The sequence below is a fragment of the Lepidochelys kempii genome, chromosome 22 (assembly GCF_965140285.1).
Source record: "Lepidochelys kempii isolate rLepKem1 chromosome 22, rLepKem1.hap1, whole genome shotgun sequence".
Taxonomy (NCBI): domain Eukaryota; kingdom Metazoa; phylum Chordata; order Testudines; family Cheloniidae; genus Lepidochelys; species Lepidochelys kempii.
In genome coordinates, this window is record NC_136401.1 from 18,962,177 (window position 1) to 18,981,742 (window position 19,566).

At 46.8% G+C, this 19,566-nt stretch overlaps 1 protein-coding gene across 6 annotated transcripts in view; it reads left to right on the top strand.

Moving 5' to 3' along the window:
- Positions 1-19,566, top strand: part of NCAM1 (neural cell adhesion molecule 1) — a 258,452-nt gene that overhangs the window by 157,476 nt on the left and 81,410 nt on the right. For all 6 annotated transcript variants that reach the window (XM_073320618.2, XM_073320620.2, XM_073320619.2 and 3 more), the window contains exons 2-8: positions 8,706-8,780; positions 10,446-10,664; positions 12,423-12,566; positions 13,556-13,693; positions 14,222-14,339; positions 14,708-14,877; positions 15,811-15,953. In XM_073320618.2, the coding sequence (XP_073176719.1) occupies positions 8,706-8,780; positions 10,446-10,664; positions 12,423-12,566; positions 13,556-13,693; positions 14,222-14,339; positions 14,708-14,877; positions 15,811-15,953 (1,007 nt within the window). The remainder of the gene's footprint in view (positions 1-8,705; positions 8,781-10,445; positions 10,665-12,422; positions 12,567-13,555; positions 13,694-14,221; positions 14,340-14,707; positions 14,878-15,810; positions 15,954-19,566) is intronic.

A 19,566-nucleotide genomic window follows, 5' to 3' on the forward strand; every position in this document is an offset into this window, starting at 1 on the left:
TCTTCAAAGCAGGGAATGTGCAGATGGGGGCCCAGCAGTTGCATCTGGTCAGATTGGGACACAGTCAGAATCCCTGCATTAATGAAGCTTTGCAGGAAGGAAGATTTGATTCTGTATTTTCCATGAGTTCATAATGCACACAGGATGGCCGAAGGAGGGGGTGACGTGCATGGAGGAGAGTTGTTTCATTAATGCAGAACCGTGCATGAAAATTAAGCTTCCTCCCTTCCCTTCTGCAGTGTGACAGATGGAACTGGAGAAAGAGGGTTCAGGAGGAACTGAGTACGGTAGGTGGCACCAGAGGCTTGTGGGTGCAAGTTGGTGCCAGGAAGCTGCCTCTCAAACCAGAGAGCCTCACTGTGTCACACTGGCCTCGCAGCACGCTTAACAAAAATCTCTTACCTTCCAACTCTGCCTGCCTGTTGCAGCACTTCCTGCGAACGAATCACTGCCCATGGACACACATCGCTGTCCACAGAATCCATGGGGAATCAAACTTGAGTATTTGTGTGGCGTCGTGGACAGAGCCCTGGACTGAGGCTCAGGAGACCTGGATACTTTTTCCCAGCTCAGCCACTGGCCAGCTGGGAGAGCATGGGCAAGTCACAGCCCCTCCCTGTGCCTCAGTTTCCCCATCTGTAAAATGGTTGTATGGACCCTGCTAAGTGTGTGTGCCTTCTCAAGGTGTTGGTGTATTTGGGAAATATGTACAGAAGGACCTGCAAAGAGAAGCAACATCAGACATGGGCCCAAGGATAGGAATCGGCTTGGCTCTAGACATTCCCAAAACCTAGTGGTGGTTGACCACCATGCCCTTAGCCAGCGCTGTTGAAGGAATATTGCCACTGACTTCCATGGGAGGAGGATTGAGCTGTAGCTTTCTGATGACATCTACCTCTGATGTACTGTGGTGTAGAGGAGATGCCCCATGTTGATTTATTGTCTCGTTGCTCGCAGAGTGCAGATGCTCGCCGCGTGGAGCTGCACTGTGGGAGGGCAGGTTACTTTGCTGTAAGTGGGAGCTGCTGTCTTTGTAGTGATTCAGCAGTGATCACCTGCCAGGACTCACTGGCTCTTTCAGGCAGAGCAGACATCTGGTTAGCAGTTGGCTTTGGTTTTGCATGTTACCTGTGTGACTGGAAGGTCGATCTAGGATAAAAGGACCAAACTGCCATCTGGCAGGAGCTAATTCGTTGGTGTGTTGACTTGTTGCTGCTAGTCACCATTTGTGATTGTAAATTCAATTGTGAAGGGGCCTATAACTTTGTGTATGAAGGTTCTCCCCCCCGCCCCCCACCCCTTCTGGCATTAGTTTCAAACAGTGACATTGTTAATGATGCTGTTCTGGTGGCAAGGTAAATCAGGAGCATCAGACGCAGAAGCACCCAGCTCTGCAACCCCTCTCCTCCTTGTTCCTGTTGCAGCAGAGAGCAGAGCTGTCAGCAACGTTGCCGCTAACACCGCCAGCCCCTGTCGCATGGGTCACTTGAACTCCTTGCTTGCTCCCTTTCCGTTGCTGGCAGGTGGAAGGATCGACATGCAAGTCAGGAAGCAACATGCTGTGTATGATGTGTTGGTGCTAGTGGATTCCTGTGCTCAGTCATTTTAATTTCAAGCAGCTTCGACCCCAAAGGGGGGATGTGCTTTGGAAGTGGATGCACTTTTAGCCCTCTGGGAGACTTTGTACAAACAGAAAAGGAGGACTTGTGGCACCTTAGAGACTAACCAATTTATTTGAGCATAAGCTACATCAGATGCAGCCGATGAAGTGAGCTGTAGCTCACGAAAGCTCATGCTCAAATAAATTGGTTAGTCTCTAAGGTGCCACAAGTCCTCCTTTTCTTTTTGCGAATACAGACTAACACGGCTGTTACTCTGAAACCTGTCTTTGTACACACAGTAACCGTGTCTTGCTGAGCAATTGAGGGGAGGGGTGTTAGTTGCTTTATCTCTGTTTCCCTGGGTGAGTTTCACAGTGATCAAAAATGTTGAGAAATGATTGTTTCTTACCCCGCTTTGTTCTTGTGCTCTGTTTCACATCTGTGTCACTCACAGGAGAGCTGCCAACTGTTCTGGGTAACTGAACTGAGACCAAATTGTAGGTAGAAAAAAATCTCTCCATATTTTAGGCAAAGGTGTGTTCGGAGAAAAAGAATGCCCTTCATTTCTAACGCATGGTATAGGGTGGGGACTTTTACTCACCTGGCTATTCAATGTTCATATAAGTCATATGGCAAAGTTAATCTGTGAACAGGTATTGATCTTGCATGGGCTTCCTATCTCTGGACAGATTTATACCCGGTGAAATCTCCATTGACGCCAGAGGGGTGGATTTGTTTAAATGTCTTTTACCAAGACGATTTTTCTTTCTTTATCGTCTGGCTTGGGGCGTGAGACGCCTTTTATGCAATAAGCACGAGGGGGATTTTCAGGCAAAATACTCATGTCAGGCTACAACCAGCCATCCTCTTTCTCCAGGTAGGGCAGTCTGTGTCTCTGTGTTGCTTAGAGTTGTCTCCATCTGACTGGCGGGGAGTGTCCTGCTCATACATCTGACTTCCTTATTGTGCTTTTTACCAACAACCCCTTTCTCTGCCTCCCTCATCCGCACCCAACAGGTGGGGAAAGAGTGGGGTGTGCAGCCTGTTGATGCTGATGCAGCATGAAGCAAATTGAAGAGCTCCTGCTTCAGAAAGTATTTTCAGCTGCTTTCCCAGGTACATCCCCTCCAAAACATGCCACCTGGCTGGGTAAGGAGGAGATGATGATGATTTACATTGCATTAACGTGTGGACGCTGCAGTCATGGGCCAGGCCCCCATTCTGCTAGGTGGTACAAAAACAACAAAAATGTTCTGCGTCCCAGAGAGCTTCAAGTCTAAGTATATGACGAGACAGAAACTCTGCATGCGAGCAAGTGTGACTCTCATCTGACATCACACTGCAGCTGCCATGGCACTGGGATTCCTCTTCTCTGTGGAGTGCTGCCTGAACAAGATACAGACAAGTTCTGGGGTTCTCCAGGACCCCAAAATACCCTGTCTCCATGTGGGTCTTGAGCGAACAATTTTCTTGGATCGTTAGAAGCCTGAATGAGCCCTGTGGGACGTTGCAGCAAGAGTCAAGTGACACTCCGCAGCCTGGGTAGGCAGCATGTGCAGCGTGATTAGGAATCATTTAACATTCAGCCACAATTTATGTATTAGAGGATGTAATTTGTAGAAACACTTAGCCAGAGCCTGAGAATTTGAGCCCTGATGCAGGAGCCTGTTCTTTCAGCTAAGGATATGTCAGAGGGTGATTGGCCCCTTTAAATGAAGCAGATCATAGAATCATAGGGTTAGATGGGACCGCAGGGGTCATCTACTCAAAGCCCCTGCCAAAATGCAGGATTTGTTGTGTCTAAACCATCCAAGGCAGATGGCTCCAGCCTCCTTTTGAAAACCACAAGTGAAGGAGCTTCCACAATCTCTCGAGGCCTCTGTTCCATTGTCCTACCGTTCTGACCGTTAGGAAGTTTTTTCCTGAAACTTAATCTAAATCTCCTATGCTGTAGTTTGAACTCATTGCCTCTTGTCTGTTCTCTGTGGCGAAAGAGAACAATTTTTTCCATCTTTTTTTGTGGCAGCCTTTCAAGTATCTAAAGACCGCTAGCATGTCCCCCCTTAATCTCCCCTTTTCTAAACTGAACATACCCAGTTCCTTCAGCCTTTGCTCGTATGGCTTGCATTCCATCCCTTCAATCATGTTTGTCGCTCACCTCTGGATCCTTTCCAGTTTCCTCTACATCCTTTCCATACATTGGTGATCACAATGGGACACACTACTCCAGCTGAGGCCTAACCAGCGCTGAGTAGAGCGGTATGGTATTATCACGTCCTGTGACTTGCATGCTATGCCTCTCTTAATACAACCTAAAACTGCATTTGCTGTTTTCTCCACAGCATCACATTGTTGCCTCATGTTGAGGTTGAGATCCACCACAACTCCCAGATCCTTCCCAGCAGTGCTGCTGCCAAGCCAGTTTTCCCCCAGTCTGTATTTTTGCATTTGGTTTTTCTTCCCTAAGTGTAGCACCTCACATTTGTCATTGTTGAATTTCATTTTGTTGTTTATAGTCTAGTTCTCCAATTTATTAAGATCCCTCTGAAGTTTAGCTCTACCCTCCAAACCCCCTAGCTTTGTGTCATCTGCAGACTTGATCAAACTTGCTCTCTATACCTACATCCAGGTCATTAATAAAGGTGTTAAACAGCACTGGATCCAGAACAGATGGAACCCCACTTGAGAGCTCCCTCCAATCCGACATTCCATTAATAGTTACTCTATGTTTTCAGTTGTTAACCAATTATGTGTCCACTTAATGGTGGTTCTGCGGAGCCCGTGTTTCTCCATCTTACTTATCAGAATGTCATGTGGGACTGTGTCAAAAGTCTTGCTGAAGACCAGGTATATTATGTCCACCACCTTCCCCCTTCATCCTCCAGGTATTCACAAATTGAATGTTTTATACATTGCTCTAGTAGCTTTCCAGGCATCGAACTCAGGCTGTCTGGTCTGTAGTTTCCTGGCTCCTCCTTTTCCCCCTTTTAAAAGATGGGCATTATGTTAGCCCTTCTCCAGTCTTCCAGGGCCTTTCCTGTCATCCATGAGCATGTAAATATTATTGCCAGTGGCTCCAAGATTTCCTCAGTTAGTTTCTTCAGTGTCCTGGTGTGAATAGCATCCCGCCCCACTGATTTGAATTCATTCAGATTGGTCAGAAGATCTCTGATGTCTTCTTTTCTTATCCTGATCTGCATCCCTTCCCCTTTATTGTCTGTGGTAACTTCGCTAGTTGTCTGGTCATATGCTTTTGTGAGAAGGCTGAAGCAAAGTAGGCATTGAGCAGCTCTGCCTTCCTATCATCTTCCATTACCAGCTCACCTGGAGTAGATGCTGTGGGATTTTAAGGACTACATGCACTGGGGTGACAAATGGACTATGTTTAAGGATTTTTGTTAAAAGCTTTGTACTGTGTTTTTATAATAAACTCCGTTGGCTTCAGTGGGATTTACATCTGAGTGAGCGAGGCCCTCTGCAGATAAAAAGTGAGAGCTAAGTGTTTGTAATGTTTGAAAATAGTCATCCACCTCCATTATTATTATTTTGTGGTTTTTATTTGGTTTCTTGCCCTTCTTTAGTCATTTGTTTGAACACTGGAACGATGACAAAGCTCCTGCATCTGTTCTGTATATTCAAAGAGCTCTGGGGCTTAATGCCTGTAGTCCAGTCATTGAGTAATTCAGCAGCACATGTCCTTTTCCTCGGTCGTGATAAGGAACGATGCTATTGATTTATGAGATACGGCGATTCCTTTGAGAGGAATGTTTTAAAGACTGAGAAAGAGCAGGCATCTGAGATGAATGTCTTCATGGTTTAACAGTAAAGTGAGCAGCCCCTGGGAAAAGGCCACAAATACTGTGGAACCAAAAGACTAAAGGTGACAGATAAAGCATTTGCAGTAGACGGGATGAGAAATGCTCTGGCAATGCAGGATGGAGAAAGAGCTCCATTTAGATGATTGTTTTCTGCAAACTAATGGCTGCGATTTAAAAATAACACACATTAGGTCTGGCCTCCTGAAATTCTTATTTGACCTGGTCTTGTTAGGCCAGGGAGCTGATGCAGCATCAGGCTCCATCTGGCAGAGAGTGAGTGTCCAATTATTTCTAATGCCTCATAACTTACACCATGAAGGAATGGTGCTCTGAGATGCAGGGTGCTGGAAGAAAGGGCATTTGTCTTCCGGGGTGTCGAGCACCAAGCACTGCTTGATTGGGGATGCAGAGGAAAGGGTGAGTTAGGATCTTTTCTTGTTTGTATGGTAGTGCTGCAAGAGTAACGCAAATCAGACAGAAGCCAGAAAATAAGCAGAAACTCGGAGCCTTGCTCAGATTATAGTGAGGTGCAGGACAGGGCAAGTTTGGGATGGGGGAATTAGCCGTGGCCCTGACTTTCCTCCATTGGTTGATTTGCATCTCAACCTTCGCCCTGCTGGACCCAAGCATGATTATTTCAGTAGATATTATTTCCCCTTTTTTGTTTTGGTTTGTTGACATTACTGATCAGTTGCTTCTCTTTGCTTTGTTAAATATTAATCCATTTTTTAAAAAAAAATCTGGATTTTCAGTCATAGGTACCTAAATGTAAGCTCCTAAATCTTTACTTAAGTGACCTGCTTTTCAAAAGTGCTGAGCACCCCGCAGCTCCAGATGCCTTCAATCAAAGCTGTTGGTTGCTTTTGAAAACCTGGCTTCTTGTTTAGATTTCTAAATACAATTTAGAAGCCAATCTTTAGGCTCCTGCCATTGTAAATTTTAGCCTGTGTTTCTGTTTCAGACTTTGCCTAGTCCAGAATAGCTATAGACTGAATATTTACCTAGGATTGTTTTATGTTGATTACCAAAGCCTTTGAACTTATTTCAGTGATACACAGAAATACACAGCAAATTCCTCACTCAGAGGTTCCTGAACACTTCTTAGTAAATTGTTAGCACTTGAGCCATACTAAGGATCCGTTGGTCCAGACAGTCCAATTCTAAATTTGGAGCCATCATTCAAAATCTGGAGACAAAATGGCATCCGAGATAGATTAAACTGATCAAACTGAAAACCTCTTATAAAGGCTCTAATAGTGGGCTTTAATTTAGTTTATAAAAACTTGCCTCCCCTCTCCTGATATCCTACCTCTTAGACTTGGGCCCATATATACTAGGAACCATTAAAACTCAGCCCCCGTATAAATGCATCATTGTAGCATCTTTGCATACTTTGACAATCCTGCAGTTGCTGCAGACTGACATGCCTTGAGTTTTTGATGGTGTCCCCCTCTGTCTGGTTCTGTTCTGAAGCAGAATGCTAATCCCCCTGTAAGCAGCCATAGCTGTGCTGCAGAGACATGGTGCTCTGGGTTTTGGTGGCCTGGGTTTCAAAGGGTAAGAACTCTTTTAATACCTTTGTACTTGCTTCACAGAGCAATGACCCACTGAGAAGGAGATATTCCATACATGATGCATGGTGTAAACTGCACAATGTCAGGAGGATTAATAGAACTAGGCTATTTAGTTCTCACTGCACTGGATCTAATAAACCTTTAGCCGTTTATTATGTCTGGCCTTTTGTACCTGCAGTTCTGTCTGGGAGTGAATTATATTAAGGTAATATGGTTGAGAGAAATTAGATTACACAGAAGTAAAATGGGCTGAATGCAAGAGCTAAAAGGGCAGCCTGTACTTTATTGAAAACAGGAAGGTGCGACAGTAACCTCCAGACAAGACATGTGAGTAAAGTGGAGTTTTCCAAGAGGAAGATTTAAAGGGCTGGAGCTCTGTAGTCCTAAGAACTGTTTTAATCTCTCACAGCCAAAGGGTCCTCAGTGTTCTCTCTGGACTCCTGATCCAGCCTGTTTACATTCATGCCTGGATTATTTTTAAGACAATTCTCTTTGGACTCAAAGGGCCAGATGCGCTGGTACTCTCCTCTGGCCGTGTTGCACTGCTCTGGTGACACAGAGCAGCCATTAACCTGGTTTAATGGGCCATTTAAATTGGGTTTATAGCTGCCAGGGCAATGCAAAGCAGCCAGAGCCTGCCAATGAGTCCAGTCCTAGATCATTCGGATGGTAACTGTGCTTCTGCAACACAAAGAGCAAAGACAATGCAAAAATGAAGAGGCCTAAATAGCCTTATGAGGCGTAAATGACTTGTCTCTGAATGCTGCTCTTCTTGTCACCGTGCTTGCTCCACTTCCAGTAGCTTTGCCCTATTTTGAGGAAGAGTGAATATTAGTAGCCTCTCAGGATAGGGACTGTCCTCTGTTGAGCTGCAAGCCCTCAACACAAGTCACGGGAACAATGTGTCATTGCTGTCTGCCAGTGCTCAACACATGATGCCTGCAAACTTTAAAGAAAAATAGTGGTGCTCAGAATCTCACACCCATATCTTGGACAGTGCAGTTGCTGTTTTGATGGACACAAGCACTGATACATGTGTGTTATGGCAATAATTCTCTATGCAAATGTGAGGCAAACACATGGCAGGGTGAGAGCAGCTGTGAAGCTAAGCAGCATACAAACCTTGAGTGTGTAGGGAAAGCACAGAGTCAGTATATACTTGAGCAGCTGAACAGCCTGAAGCATGTTACTTCGTTGCCAGACTCAAATTGGGATTCTCTTCTCCCACTGCCAGCTCTGTTCCTTTCTCTGCTTTCCCCTTTATGCACTGAACACCCTCCCATTTCAAGCCCACTAAGCCGCCACCTTCTTTTCATTGCAGCCTCTTCCTTCCACGATGCCTTCCGTGTGATGCAGTAACCACAAATAATAGGGTGCCCAAATGTGTGGTCTTATTACTGCACTCTCCAGTCCACCTCCAAGCATGACGTGCAGCCCATATCTTGGTGTACAACAGATCACCGGTAACGCAGCTCCTTCCATGCCTTTCTGTGTAGGCACAGGAAGAGGTGGAAGTGGCTCATATCGTTACAGGCTCTTTGAGATCCTTAGGGATGGAAGGCTGTGTATAATCAAACGCTGGCTGGGAGCGTTAGAACTGGAGTTAAGAGCCCTTGCCCTTCCATTGCTGAGCTGACAGAGTCCCAAGAGGCAGGACAGTTTTCTGCTGGATGACTCCAGTTGCCTAACTCCTGCTTTGCATTCTTTCCTAGTGTCTCTACAAGTGGATATTGTTCCAAGTCAAGTGGAGATCAGCGTAGGAGAATCCAAATTCTTCTTATGTCAAGGTGAGTGCTGTCGGCTGCTGCTGTCAGGATTTTCCAGCCATGTTTGTTGAGTCACTTTTGGGGAACCCACTCCACTCAGCCCCAGACATATTCACATGTACAGGGACATGCCATTTAATTCTCCATGTTGTTGTTGGGTTTTTGGTTTTTTTTTTTTTTGTAATTCAAGCAGATCAAAAGCAATCGCAGGTATGATAGCAAAGGTGACAGATGTGGTTGGGCTGGGAGAGTAAAGACTCACTTCCTGGGGCTGGGAAGAGAAGGCAGCTCTTAGCAGGTTTTTGTAACAATAAAACAACCAAAAACGAGCCATCCCAGAACCCCGAAGAACCCAGAAGAGATGCCCCAGAAATGTGTTACATCACATCTCAGCATTGGTCTTTTTTGTTTTAGAAGTATTCGTATTAGGTCCGAGATTTTTCAAAATCATCTGGGGGATTCTGATACCCAATTTCCAAGAGCTTGAATGGGAGCTTGGATTCCAAGCCCCTTGGGCAGCTTTGAAAATCTCCACCTCAGCCCCCAAGGATTTTAATACCACAGGAATCCTGCATTTTTAATATCATCCTTCCTGCCACTTGCTCCAACCAGCTGGGTGAAAGAAGCATGCATCCCGTGTGGTACTGCACAATTACTGCAGCACACCGCATTTCAGCACACACACATGCTACTGGCTACAGGTTTCCCTGTAAAGCAACTGGCCTGGTTTGCCTGGGTGAATTGGTTGCCTGGGTGCAACACTGGTATGATAACAAATGATCCTAGGTCACCCCTAAACCAAAGCATGACACTGAGCAAACATTAAAACATGGCTTGGAGCCAAGTTCCAGTGGTGGAGTGTCTGACTTCCCCAAGCATTTCCTCGTTAGAGCAAGGGAGGAGGCTGTGGGACCTAGGCTAGTGCAGTGCAGTGTCATTTGTTAATGTATGTAAAGTGCTTTGAAGGCAAAAGTGTCCTCTGAGTAAGTGCTACTGTGATGACTCCACCTTGGTCTCAGCAAATGGGATTGGTTAAATTTCCTCTGACAGATTCCTCTGAACAAATAGCAAAGCCACATGGGAAAACCATGAAACGTGAGCTCCAAGAGATGGGTCCTTACAAGCTGCTTTGATATGCATCAGATGCAGTGGCAGGTTTAACTTGCTTGATGCGCTGGTGCAGCAATTTAACCAGCTTGGTTTGCAATGCAATGCCCCAGCACAACCTGCAAACAGGGATATTTATTGGAGCAGGAGGAGTGCTGTGTTTCCATGCTGAGCGGGATGGGGGAAGAAGACCGCAGGGATGTATATGAGGCCATTCCAAGCCTGAAATGGGCAGCTGCTCCTTTTGGCTGCATGGGGCAGCAGCTAATAGATGTCTTTCTGTGAGGGTGGGGAGCTGTCCCTGGTGGAGCCAGAACATGGTGTATAATGTGTGAGACACTGCTGGGATTAGCCCTCTGGCATCTGAGCTTGTCAACAAATCCAAGGGGGCTTAAACGTGCCCCCTCAGGTGGGGTGGGCACTCTCACAAACCCAGCTCAGTAAGCATGCCCCACGCTGCCCGGGCATCAGAAATCCTTTGCCTAGTCTGGGCTCTTTCCACAACCCTGCAGGTGATGGCCACCAGGGCCCTGGCTGGCTGAGAGGGAGCAGGTCCAATGTGCTTTGTTTCATTTCTAGTGACTGGGGAGGCCAAAGCCAAAGACATTTCCTGGTTCTCCCCCAACGGCGAGAAGCTGACGCCCAACCAGCAGCGCATCTCAGTGGTGCGGAACGATGACTTCTCCTCCACCCTCACCATTTACAGCGCCAACATCGATGATGCTGGCATCTACAAGTGTGTCGTCACCAGTGAGGAGGAGGGCGACTCCGAGGCCACCGTCAACGTGAAAATCTTCCGTAAGAACACGGCTTTGGGAGCCTGCTTTGGGGTCGGGCTCTTCTGAGGGGAGGCCAAGGGACTTGCTGGGGAGATGTGGCTCTTGTTAGTGAGGGGTGGCCAGGAAGGGGAGCCACCTCCCAAACAGACTGGGAAGTAGAAGGCTGTCAAAGTGGAGCCCATTCCTCCCTTAGCAGTGAGGGGAGTGTTGACTGTGAAGAAGGGTGGGGAGGGACATGAACAGGAGGCTGGAAAGTGGTGGGCAGCCTTGCCTGTGAGGAGACGCTCACCTGTGAGAAGCTAGGAGAAGGGCTGGTCTGTGAAGGATATGGGAAGAGGAGAGTTTGTCCCACAAAGGGAGATGGGACGGAGGTAGTCATGGTATTTGTCTGACTGATCCCCCCGCCCATCTCTGTTGTCAGAGTTACTGAGAGAAACAGATTTCAGAGTAACAGCCGTGTTAGTCTGTATTTGCAAAAAGAAAAGGAGTACTTGTGGCACCTTAGAGACTAACCAATTTATTTGAGCAAACATTGAAAAGCCATTCGTGGACAGTGTTTACATCACTGCCCAGGCCAGGCTGGCCTTTGTTTCTCAAGCTCGCCAGCTAGCAGTGGGCAACTTCCATATTTCCTCTCAGTTAACCCTGTGATTTGTCAGGTTGGCCTCAGAGCCACATTCCTCATTTGCTGCGCTTCCCCATCTAATTCATGTTCCTCCATCCAAACCAGACCCTCCTGGTGTCACCCACATGCTGTTAGCGGGGAGACTGAGAGCTCAGCCTGAGGGTTACTTCTGGTTGTGTGAATGGTCCCTGGCCCATACCGCTGTCAGGAGCCAAGCAAAGGGATCCACAGGCTAAGCTGAATAGTTCAGGGCCAGGAAGGCCATTCCTAACACACCCTTTGCTCAAGCCATTCAGCGACCCTGCATTGACCTGCTTAATGGTGTGCGACGGATAAAGCAAGGGGTTGATTGGCTTTGATGTCTGTTACTATCGTACATGCTTTGCTCGCTTCTTGTTACCCAGGGTCTCTGCACAGCAAGTAGGCCGGGGAGACAGCCAGCTCCAGCAGTCCCTGTCCACAACAGAGGTTGTGGTAGCCACTTTCTGGAGCCTCTGCTCTCAGGCCCACTGCTCTGAGACCTGGGTAGAAACAGAACAGCCAGTATCTTCAATCACAGAGCTGGACAATCCCGTGGTCTTTGCAGTTTGCAGAACGTGCTTGGAGCTTAGAAAGGGTCCTTCACCCCTGCTGGAGACCCCACTAAAATCTTTGATGCAAGATAGTGAGGTGCGAAGGTAGAGCCCAGTGTGACATGAATGTCTGGGAGATAAGCATGGAATGATGTGCCTGGTGCAGATCAGGCAGCATTGGGATGAGGCAGGATCAGGGCTCAGCACAGCCCCATGGGGGATCCTGCATTCAGGAGGCCCATAGTAGCCCTCAGCTGGCAAAGCTATCCTAGCTGTTCCTTCCCTACCAGCTGGGAGGTTTTGCGTTTGGCTTTCCCATAACACAACATCCAAATATGGACACTCTTGTGAATCCAGTCGCCTCTTGGTGTGTAACTAGCACAGGGTTCCTGTACCATAGTGCGGGATGCCAATGCCAAGCTACACACATTGGTATGGCGTGAGCATCCCAAGTGGGTTCGTGCATGTGTATCATTGTTTCATCTTTGCTTTTAGTTGGCAACGTGCCTTGCAATTCAGATGGTGCCCACAACTCGCTGGGGCAGCAGCTCCATTGTCCTGTTGCTCTACTTGTTTTCAGAGAAGCTGATGTTCAGGAATGCTCCCACCCCTCAGGAGTTCCAGGAGGGGGAAGATGCTGTGATTGTGTGTGATGTGCTCAGCTCGCTGCCTCCCACCATTATGTGGAAGCATAAGGACAGGGATGTTGTCCTGAAAAAAGATGGTAAGGAGTGAGAGGTCTTGGCACTTGCCCTTTCAGAGGCCTTGTGTAGGTCTGCCGGGGTGGCAAATGGACAAGTAGGCACAGGGAACTCAGAGCAGTGAGGGTAAAATGGCACACATTAGGTTTGGCCTCCTGGGACCATTATGATCATCCAGCCTGATCTCCATAACACAGGCCAGAGAACCTCACCCAGGAATTGCATTAAAAGGCAGCATCTAGTAGTTGAAATAGAGTTGAAAGAGAGATTCAGTCTGGATTTAAAGACGCCAAGTAGTTAGCCTGTCCTGGCCAGAGCCCTCCCATTTCCCCTACCCTGGGCCAAGGAGCTGCACACAGTGGAGCCCATCTATGGACTTTGTGGGCTGATGTCACTCCAGAGCACTGTCTCCCCTGAGCATGTGAGCAGTGTTGCCTCTGCAGCGTTTCCCAGCCCGTCAGTCTAGGCGCTTTGCCACAGTCTCCCTGTGAGACCTTGGGCAAGTCTCTCGGCCTGCCTGTGCCTCAGCTCCCAATCTCGAAAAGGGGGCTATAGGCCTGCTCTACTTCGTAGCGGTGGTGTGAGGATACATGCACTAAAGGATTGTGAAGTGCTTTGAGATTTACTGATGAAAAATGCTATATTAGAGCTAGGTATTATCATTATTTAAGACCAGACTCCACTCCCCTGGGAGACAAGCAGTAAATGGTTCATTGGCCCAAGCCGGGTATTGATTAAACTTAAAGTAAAATAAAAGTGCTGGTTGTAAAATAACAAAGCGATTTGTCCCCACTGCCTCTTAGCTTGCTGTGTGAGGGAATCTCTCCTGGATGAGTTCTTTCCTGGCAATGTCAGATCTGATTATGGGGGTGACTTTCATTACTCTGATGGAAAGGGAAGTTACATTACATTAAGTTCTGTCTCCAAGCTGTAAGGGGGGTGGGGAAGTGCCCATTGGTTGCAGAGCTCTCTCTAAATTATCCTTGACTGAAGCTTCCTTTTTCTCTTCTAGTCCGATTTGTAGTCCTGCCCAACAACTTCCTGCAAATCCGGGGAATCAAGAAAACGGATGAGGGGACGTACCGCTGTGAGGGCAGAATCCTGGCTCGTGGGGAGGTCAATTTCAAGGATATTCAGGTCATTGTGAATGGTGAGCAGCTTGGAGCCCTGGCAGTGGAGGGGACCTGTGCTACTTGGGTTATAGGCTGCTGCACACTTGTCTTGGAAGGAGAGAGACGATCATCAGTTCACACTTGTGAACTGTCAGAATCATGATCCATGAGGCTTATTAATCTCACTCTGCTGTGTCAAATAAACACACCCATGAAATCAATTTGGCATTTACAAGATGTTTACAGGAAATTATCATGTCAGGAGTAAGCTTGAATGTCTCATAGCTCAAAGTGAGAGATGGCCCTCATTTTGATTCATGGATGGTTTTGTCCAACAGACCATCTTCTGTGCAATGTGGGTCCTCTTCCTCCCACCATTTGATAGAGACCCTGTGCATCAAATGTATAGGTGCAAACCTGCAGGTGACGTGCTCCCTTTGGCGCAAGGTTGTGATTCAATGGACTGATTTGTGTGTATGGCAGAGGGCAGGAAACTTCCTTACCTGGTTATTTTCTACCCACCTGTTCTTTTCCCCTCTCTCTAACCCAACTTCTTTTTCTTCCAGTGCCTCCTTCTGTCCGTGCTAGACAGAACACCATGAATGCTACGGCCAACCTCAGCCAGTCTGTCACCTTAATGTGTGATGCTGATGGCTTTCCTGAGCCAGCCATGCGCTGGATGAAGTAAGATACTCTAAGCACAGTTTACATGGTTTAAGAGTATGGATGTTTTAACTGAGGCACTCGATGTGAGTGCTGCTTCCATCTGCATCTCTGATTGAGCAGAGCCGGTCACAGCGGGGAATGGCACAATTTTAATTTAGCTAGTTGGCATGAGGGATGTTTACAGGTGAAGAACTCCATGGCACAGGACTCCAAGGCAAGGGTACTGAGGATGCAACCAAAGGAGGAAAACAAGTGTGAGACAGGTGTTACCATGGGGAAATTGTCCTTCCTCCCAAACAAAGAAGCTAAATTTAGAAACACAGATGAATTCTAAAAACCAGCCAGCATTAACTTCCCACCCAACCTGCTTGTTTTGTGCCCTGCAGGGATGGGGACCTGATAGAACGGGGGGACGATGACGAGAAATATGACTTCAACTATGATGGCTCCGAGCTGACCATCAAGAAGGTAGAGAAGAGCGATGAGGCGGAGTACACCTGCATCGCTGAGAACAAGGCTGGAAAGCAGGATGCCATTATCCACCTCAAAGTCTTCGGTAAACAGGGCAATAACAGGCTTGATATAGCTCCTTCCCTCCCCGCCCCACTCCCTACAGACTGGTCAGAGACCCCAGCTGGCCATTGGCAGCTCATTGCTATAAACTGGAAGCAGCATGCCCTACCTACCCAGCAAGTATGTCTGGCTCAGACACTGGGTGTGCTTGCTGAATTAGTCTCAGCCTCCATGCCAGCACTATGCTGTGTACCAGACAAGAGATGCCGATGGTCACTGTGAAATACAGAGTCTATTCCATTTCTTGTTTCTTATGGCTGAAATTTTACCCTCCCCTGCAGGGGGTCAGCACTAGGCTGTGTGCCACTCAGATGCTTTTCAAGCTTTTAGGGTTGAATCCAAAGTCAATGGGAGATTTTCCATTTGATTTCTGTGGACATTAGGTCAAGCCTTTAGGTTTTGAGTGGGACTTTTGAAAGCTCTGCATTGGGGTGAATTTCACCCTTAGCTGCATTAGGGAAAACATTATAGTTAGCCCTTGTGAAGTTGTCAGTTTCTTCCAGCTGTTTATTGCCATTTATCACGACCTTTTGTGTGTGTGTGTGTGTGTGTGTGTGTGTGTGCAGAGATCTGAGTTAAAAAACCCAGCTCACACAAAGGTGGTTGTCAAACAACAAAAGTTAACCTTAGCTTTTCTAGTCTCCTTCCTGGCTTTCCTGAAACAGCTTCGGTGTGCTTGCTCCAGGGGCTGAGCTGGGCTCATTTTTAGTTTTGCTAAACTAGAAGCCAGGGCTAGCTGGAGCAGAGGAGGGGAGGGCACACCATGCTGCCCCTCTGCCTGCTGAAGCAATTCTCTCTGAAAGTAGCAATGCAAAAGCCTTTTTGTCTAATAGATGGTTTCAGTTCAGAATTCGCTAATTCCAGGCAGCCTTGCTTCTTAGCAGTGGCCAAAAAACCCATTGTGCTTCCTTTCCAGCAAAACCCAAAATCACTTATGTGGAGAACAAAACTGCCATGGAACTGGAGGACCAGATCACACTGACTTGCGAGGCTTCAGGGGACCCAATCCCCTCCATCACCTGGAGAACCTCCACCCGGAACATCAGCAATGAAGAGAAGGTATAACGGCTCCCAAAGCCAGGACCTCAGTAACATGGCTCAGAGCAGCTCATGTCTGCCATGCCTCCCGCTCTTCTCTGCTGAGCCAGAAGACATGATGATGTCATGCAGATGCACACTGAAATCGGGGCAATTCCCCCTCTCTGTCTATTATAAGACCCTGCCTTGCTGCACAAGGCACCTGTGAGCTTGGTATTTGTCATTAGAGCCCTGGCTGGTGTAAATTGGTCTTGCTGCATTGAAGTCAGTGGAGCTATACCCTTTCGTTGTGGCTCTGCCCCCGCCATGTTTCTCTCTCCTTAGTTCCTACTTCTGAGGCTTCAGAGAATTGCGTTAAAACACCAAACTGGGGATCCTTTACACAGGAGTTTCCAGGAAACAGTCCACTCTTTGGTTCCACTGTGGTGGGTGGAAACGGGTGCCCAATTCCAGTGTGCTCAGTGACCTCATCATGGTGGTAGAACCATCCTAGGGAAAAAAAGCATCTCTCAAAGATGCAATGGACCAAAATGAGCCCGTTAATTTTTTCTTGCCCCCCTGTATCGTACACTCCCACTGCACGTACTCTGGGCACAAACACTGGTTGCCTTTGTGTTCACCTGTATCGTGAATCACATACTGATATCATTTTGTTTTTAAAGGCAAAAATAATTAGCAGGCTTTCTGTAAATAATCATTCTGGCTTGATTTGCCGCTAGCTGTCTTAAGGGCGTAATAAGTGGAGATTTGGGGACCTCTGTCCATTGTTATGAGAGTCACATAAAAGGCAACTGAGCCAGAAGGGAGAACCTAGCTTCAACATTGAACTACCTTTAGGCAAATAGTAAATTAGATAGTGCTCATTGCTAATTCTGTAACGACAGGCCACTTGTAGTGGTTAGCGGCCTGAACCCTTTAGAGGGTCTGAGTCAGTGTGAAGACAAGGGGACTTGGGAGTGCATGGTAGAAACACAGACTGAGCAAGACACTGTCTTAGAACTAGCCACACAGCCTGTTCCTGCAGTAATGGGCCCTTTGTGTTGTGTCATCAGTCTCCTCTTTTCAGTGTAGTGATGATGCATAATCCATTGCCTGAGATATCAAAAACAACCAGGCTTCCCCCTCCCCTTTAGGAAAGGGATAAGTTCCATTGGGCTCAATAGAGGGCCTACTTTATAGCACAGTGAGGTCAATGAAAAGATCCCATTGCCTTCAGTGGGATTTGGCTCAGACCCATATTGCATTGGGGCAACTGGACCAGGGTATTCACAGGTTTGCTTCCATCCAGGAAAGGTATTTGAGAAGCCAGGGAGAATGGGATCTGGAGTCTTGATTTCCTGCATCTTAGGGAAAGAACTTTTGTGTAGTGAATAGAAATTGAAAACAGAAGACTAAATCGCATAGAAATCTCCCAGAGGAACCCGCTCTTTCCATATTCCGCTGCCTGTCTAGCCCAATTTAGCTAATGAGGTCTCAGCTGCAAAACTGCTAATTATTTTGAGACTCACATATCCTGTTTGATGCTGTTGAGTCAGTGATCTATATTAAGGAACTATGGTGCATATTTGGATAGTTTCTTATGTAGATAGGAGGAAAATGCAAAGATTCAAACTACTACCGTATGTCTGATGTACTGGCAGAGTCCCTCATTCCAGGGTTGTTTGTTTTATGTATAAATCTCTAGTGTGTTAGGTACCTTCCTGGCAGGTATTTATGTGATTGGTTCCTGTTTATTAAAAGCTCATATGCAATGCCTTAGGTGCAGATTAATGATACAGACATTCAAAAAAACTCAATAGGTCAAAATGTCCAGGAAATGACACTCTCCACCCTTCTCCCCTCCCCCACCTCCTCACCTGCTCCTACAAAGCTCAGAGAAACAGATAAGCCTCAACTTTGGGACAAAGAGTGCTGTTTTCAAAGTGCCCAAATCAAAAGTGACTTAGGCATTGGCCTGTAGGCACTTAGGAGCTTACCTGGGAGTCAGGCACCTATGTACTTTTGAAAATCCGTCCCTATGTTGGTTTTGGAAATGGGATTTAGGCACCTAAGTCACTTTGGCACTTTGAACACTTTATCTTATGTCCCAGTCTCAAAGAATTCACCATCTAGTGTACAGACAATGGGAGCAGGAACCGGCAGTCAGTGAACACTGAAGTTGTCAGTGCTGTGATCTTTTGGGATAAGATTCCTATTGCTGGTGAGTCTGGTGTTTTGCAGAAGAATGAATGCATATATTCTAAATGAGAGAGAGAGAGTTGGGCAGTTTTCCCCAAGCACTATTGTGGAAACAGTTAACCCAGGTGAATTCTGTGGCCATGACAGACTAAGGGCATGTCTACAGTACCGTGCAGTCACGTCCTAAAATACTTGCCTATCTCCGTTACAGAAGAACTTAGCTAGCAGAGATAGCCCAAGGGAGTGGTTGGTGTAATGAGTGGTTTCCTATTGATTTGGAATACCTTTTGTTTATCTTCCCTTGAGTATTTATCACTGCTGTGTTGGAGAACAGGATCATGTCTTTTTGAAAGATACAAGAGGAAATATCCGTACAGTCAGGGCAAGCGGCTAGCTATATTTCAGTCCACTCTTTTGTCCCTCTTGCAAGACAATGATTAGGGTGTAATAAAGTTAGTTTTGATCTGGTATATGTCAGTATGTTCAGGCTTCACCATTTCAGTGCAGAGACATTACAGTCCTGTTTCCTATTAGGTTTCCAGATGGACACTCTCACTAACCAGGCTGTTTTCTTACACACGTGCCCAGGAAACATTAGCTGAGTGTCTTATGTTAATGCACAAAAGAAGGTTTGCCATGCAAGATTCTCAGCTGCACTGTGTAAAAATAATGTCGTCGGGTACAGTATCTGCTGTTAAAATCTTGCCGATGCTGGTGGCGGGCTGGCCAGGTATATACTGAAGGATTACTGCTCCCTAGCCTCTCATCAGAATCTGCATTGCATGTTACCGTTACTATCTGCCTAACAGCAAACGAGAGGTGCTAGCCAAAGAGAGAGTACATATGTTCTCATTGGTCAGTGTGGGAGTCAGTGCCTTCTGCTCTGCTCAGCCAATCAGTGATCATACAGCCAATGAGAGCTTTGTGCTAGTTTTCCACCTGGAAGGGGATTATGAGTGCCACCATGCCCAGCTCTCTGTGGGAATGTGGTATTTGTAAGGAGGTATTTGTGGTATTTTAGCCATATCCTATGTAGTCACAGATAGCACTTCAAAGAGAGTGAGTGAGAGGTTTGGGCCAAATCAAAGCCAGTTGAGGAAGATGAAAGGGTTTGCTTCTGCCAAGCATGAATCCTGGCCCATTGTTCCCAGATGAGGGAGTGTTGAAGTTATCAACTAAAACGCCAGGAGGAGATGGAGGAGGAGGAAGATGTCAGCCTCAAGCAGTGCCATTGCTTTGTTTTTCGCCAGTGTGGTTGTGTGAAAACACACCTCAGAAATGGGCAATAAACAATCTGTCCTCTTAAATCCAATCCTAACCAGCCCCCCCCCCCCTAATTTGGGAAAGCCCTTTGGCACTTTAGATAAGTATTGAGGCTCGTTTTTGCGTTTCAGTGGAGATGCAGAATAAAGGGTAATGATTCTTGCCAATACAATCCCATGCTGAGTCTCTCCCT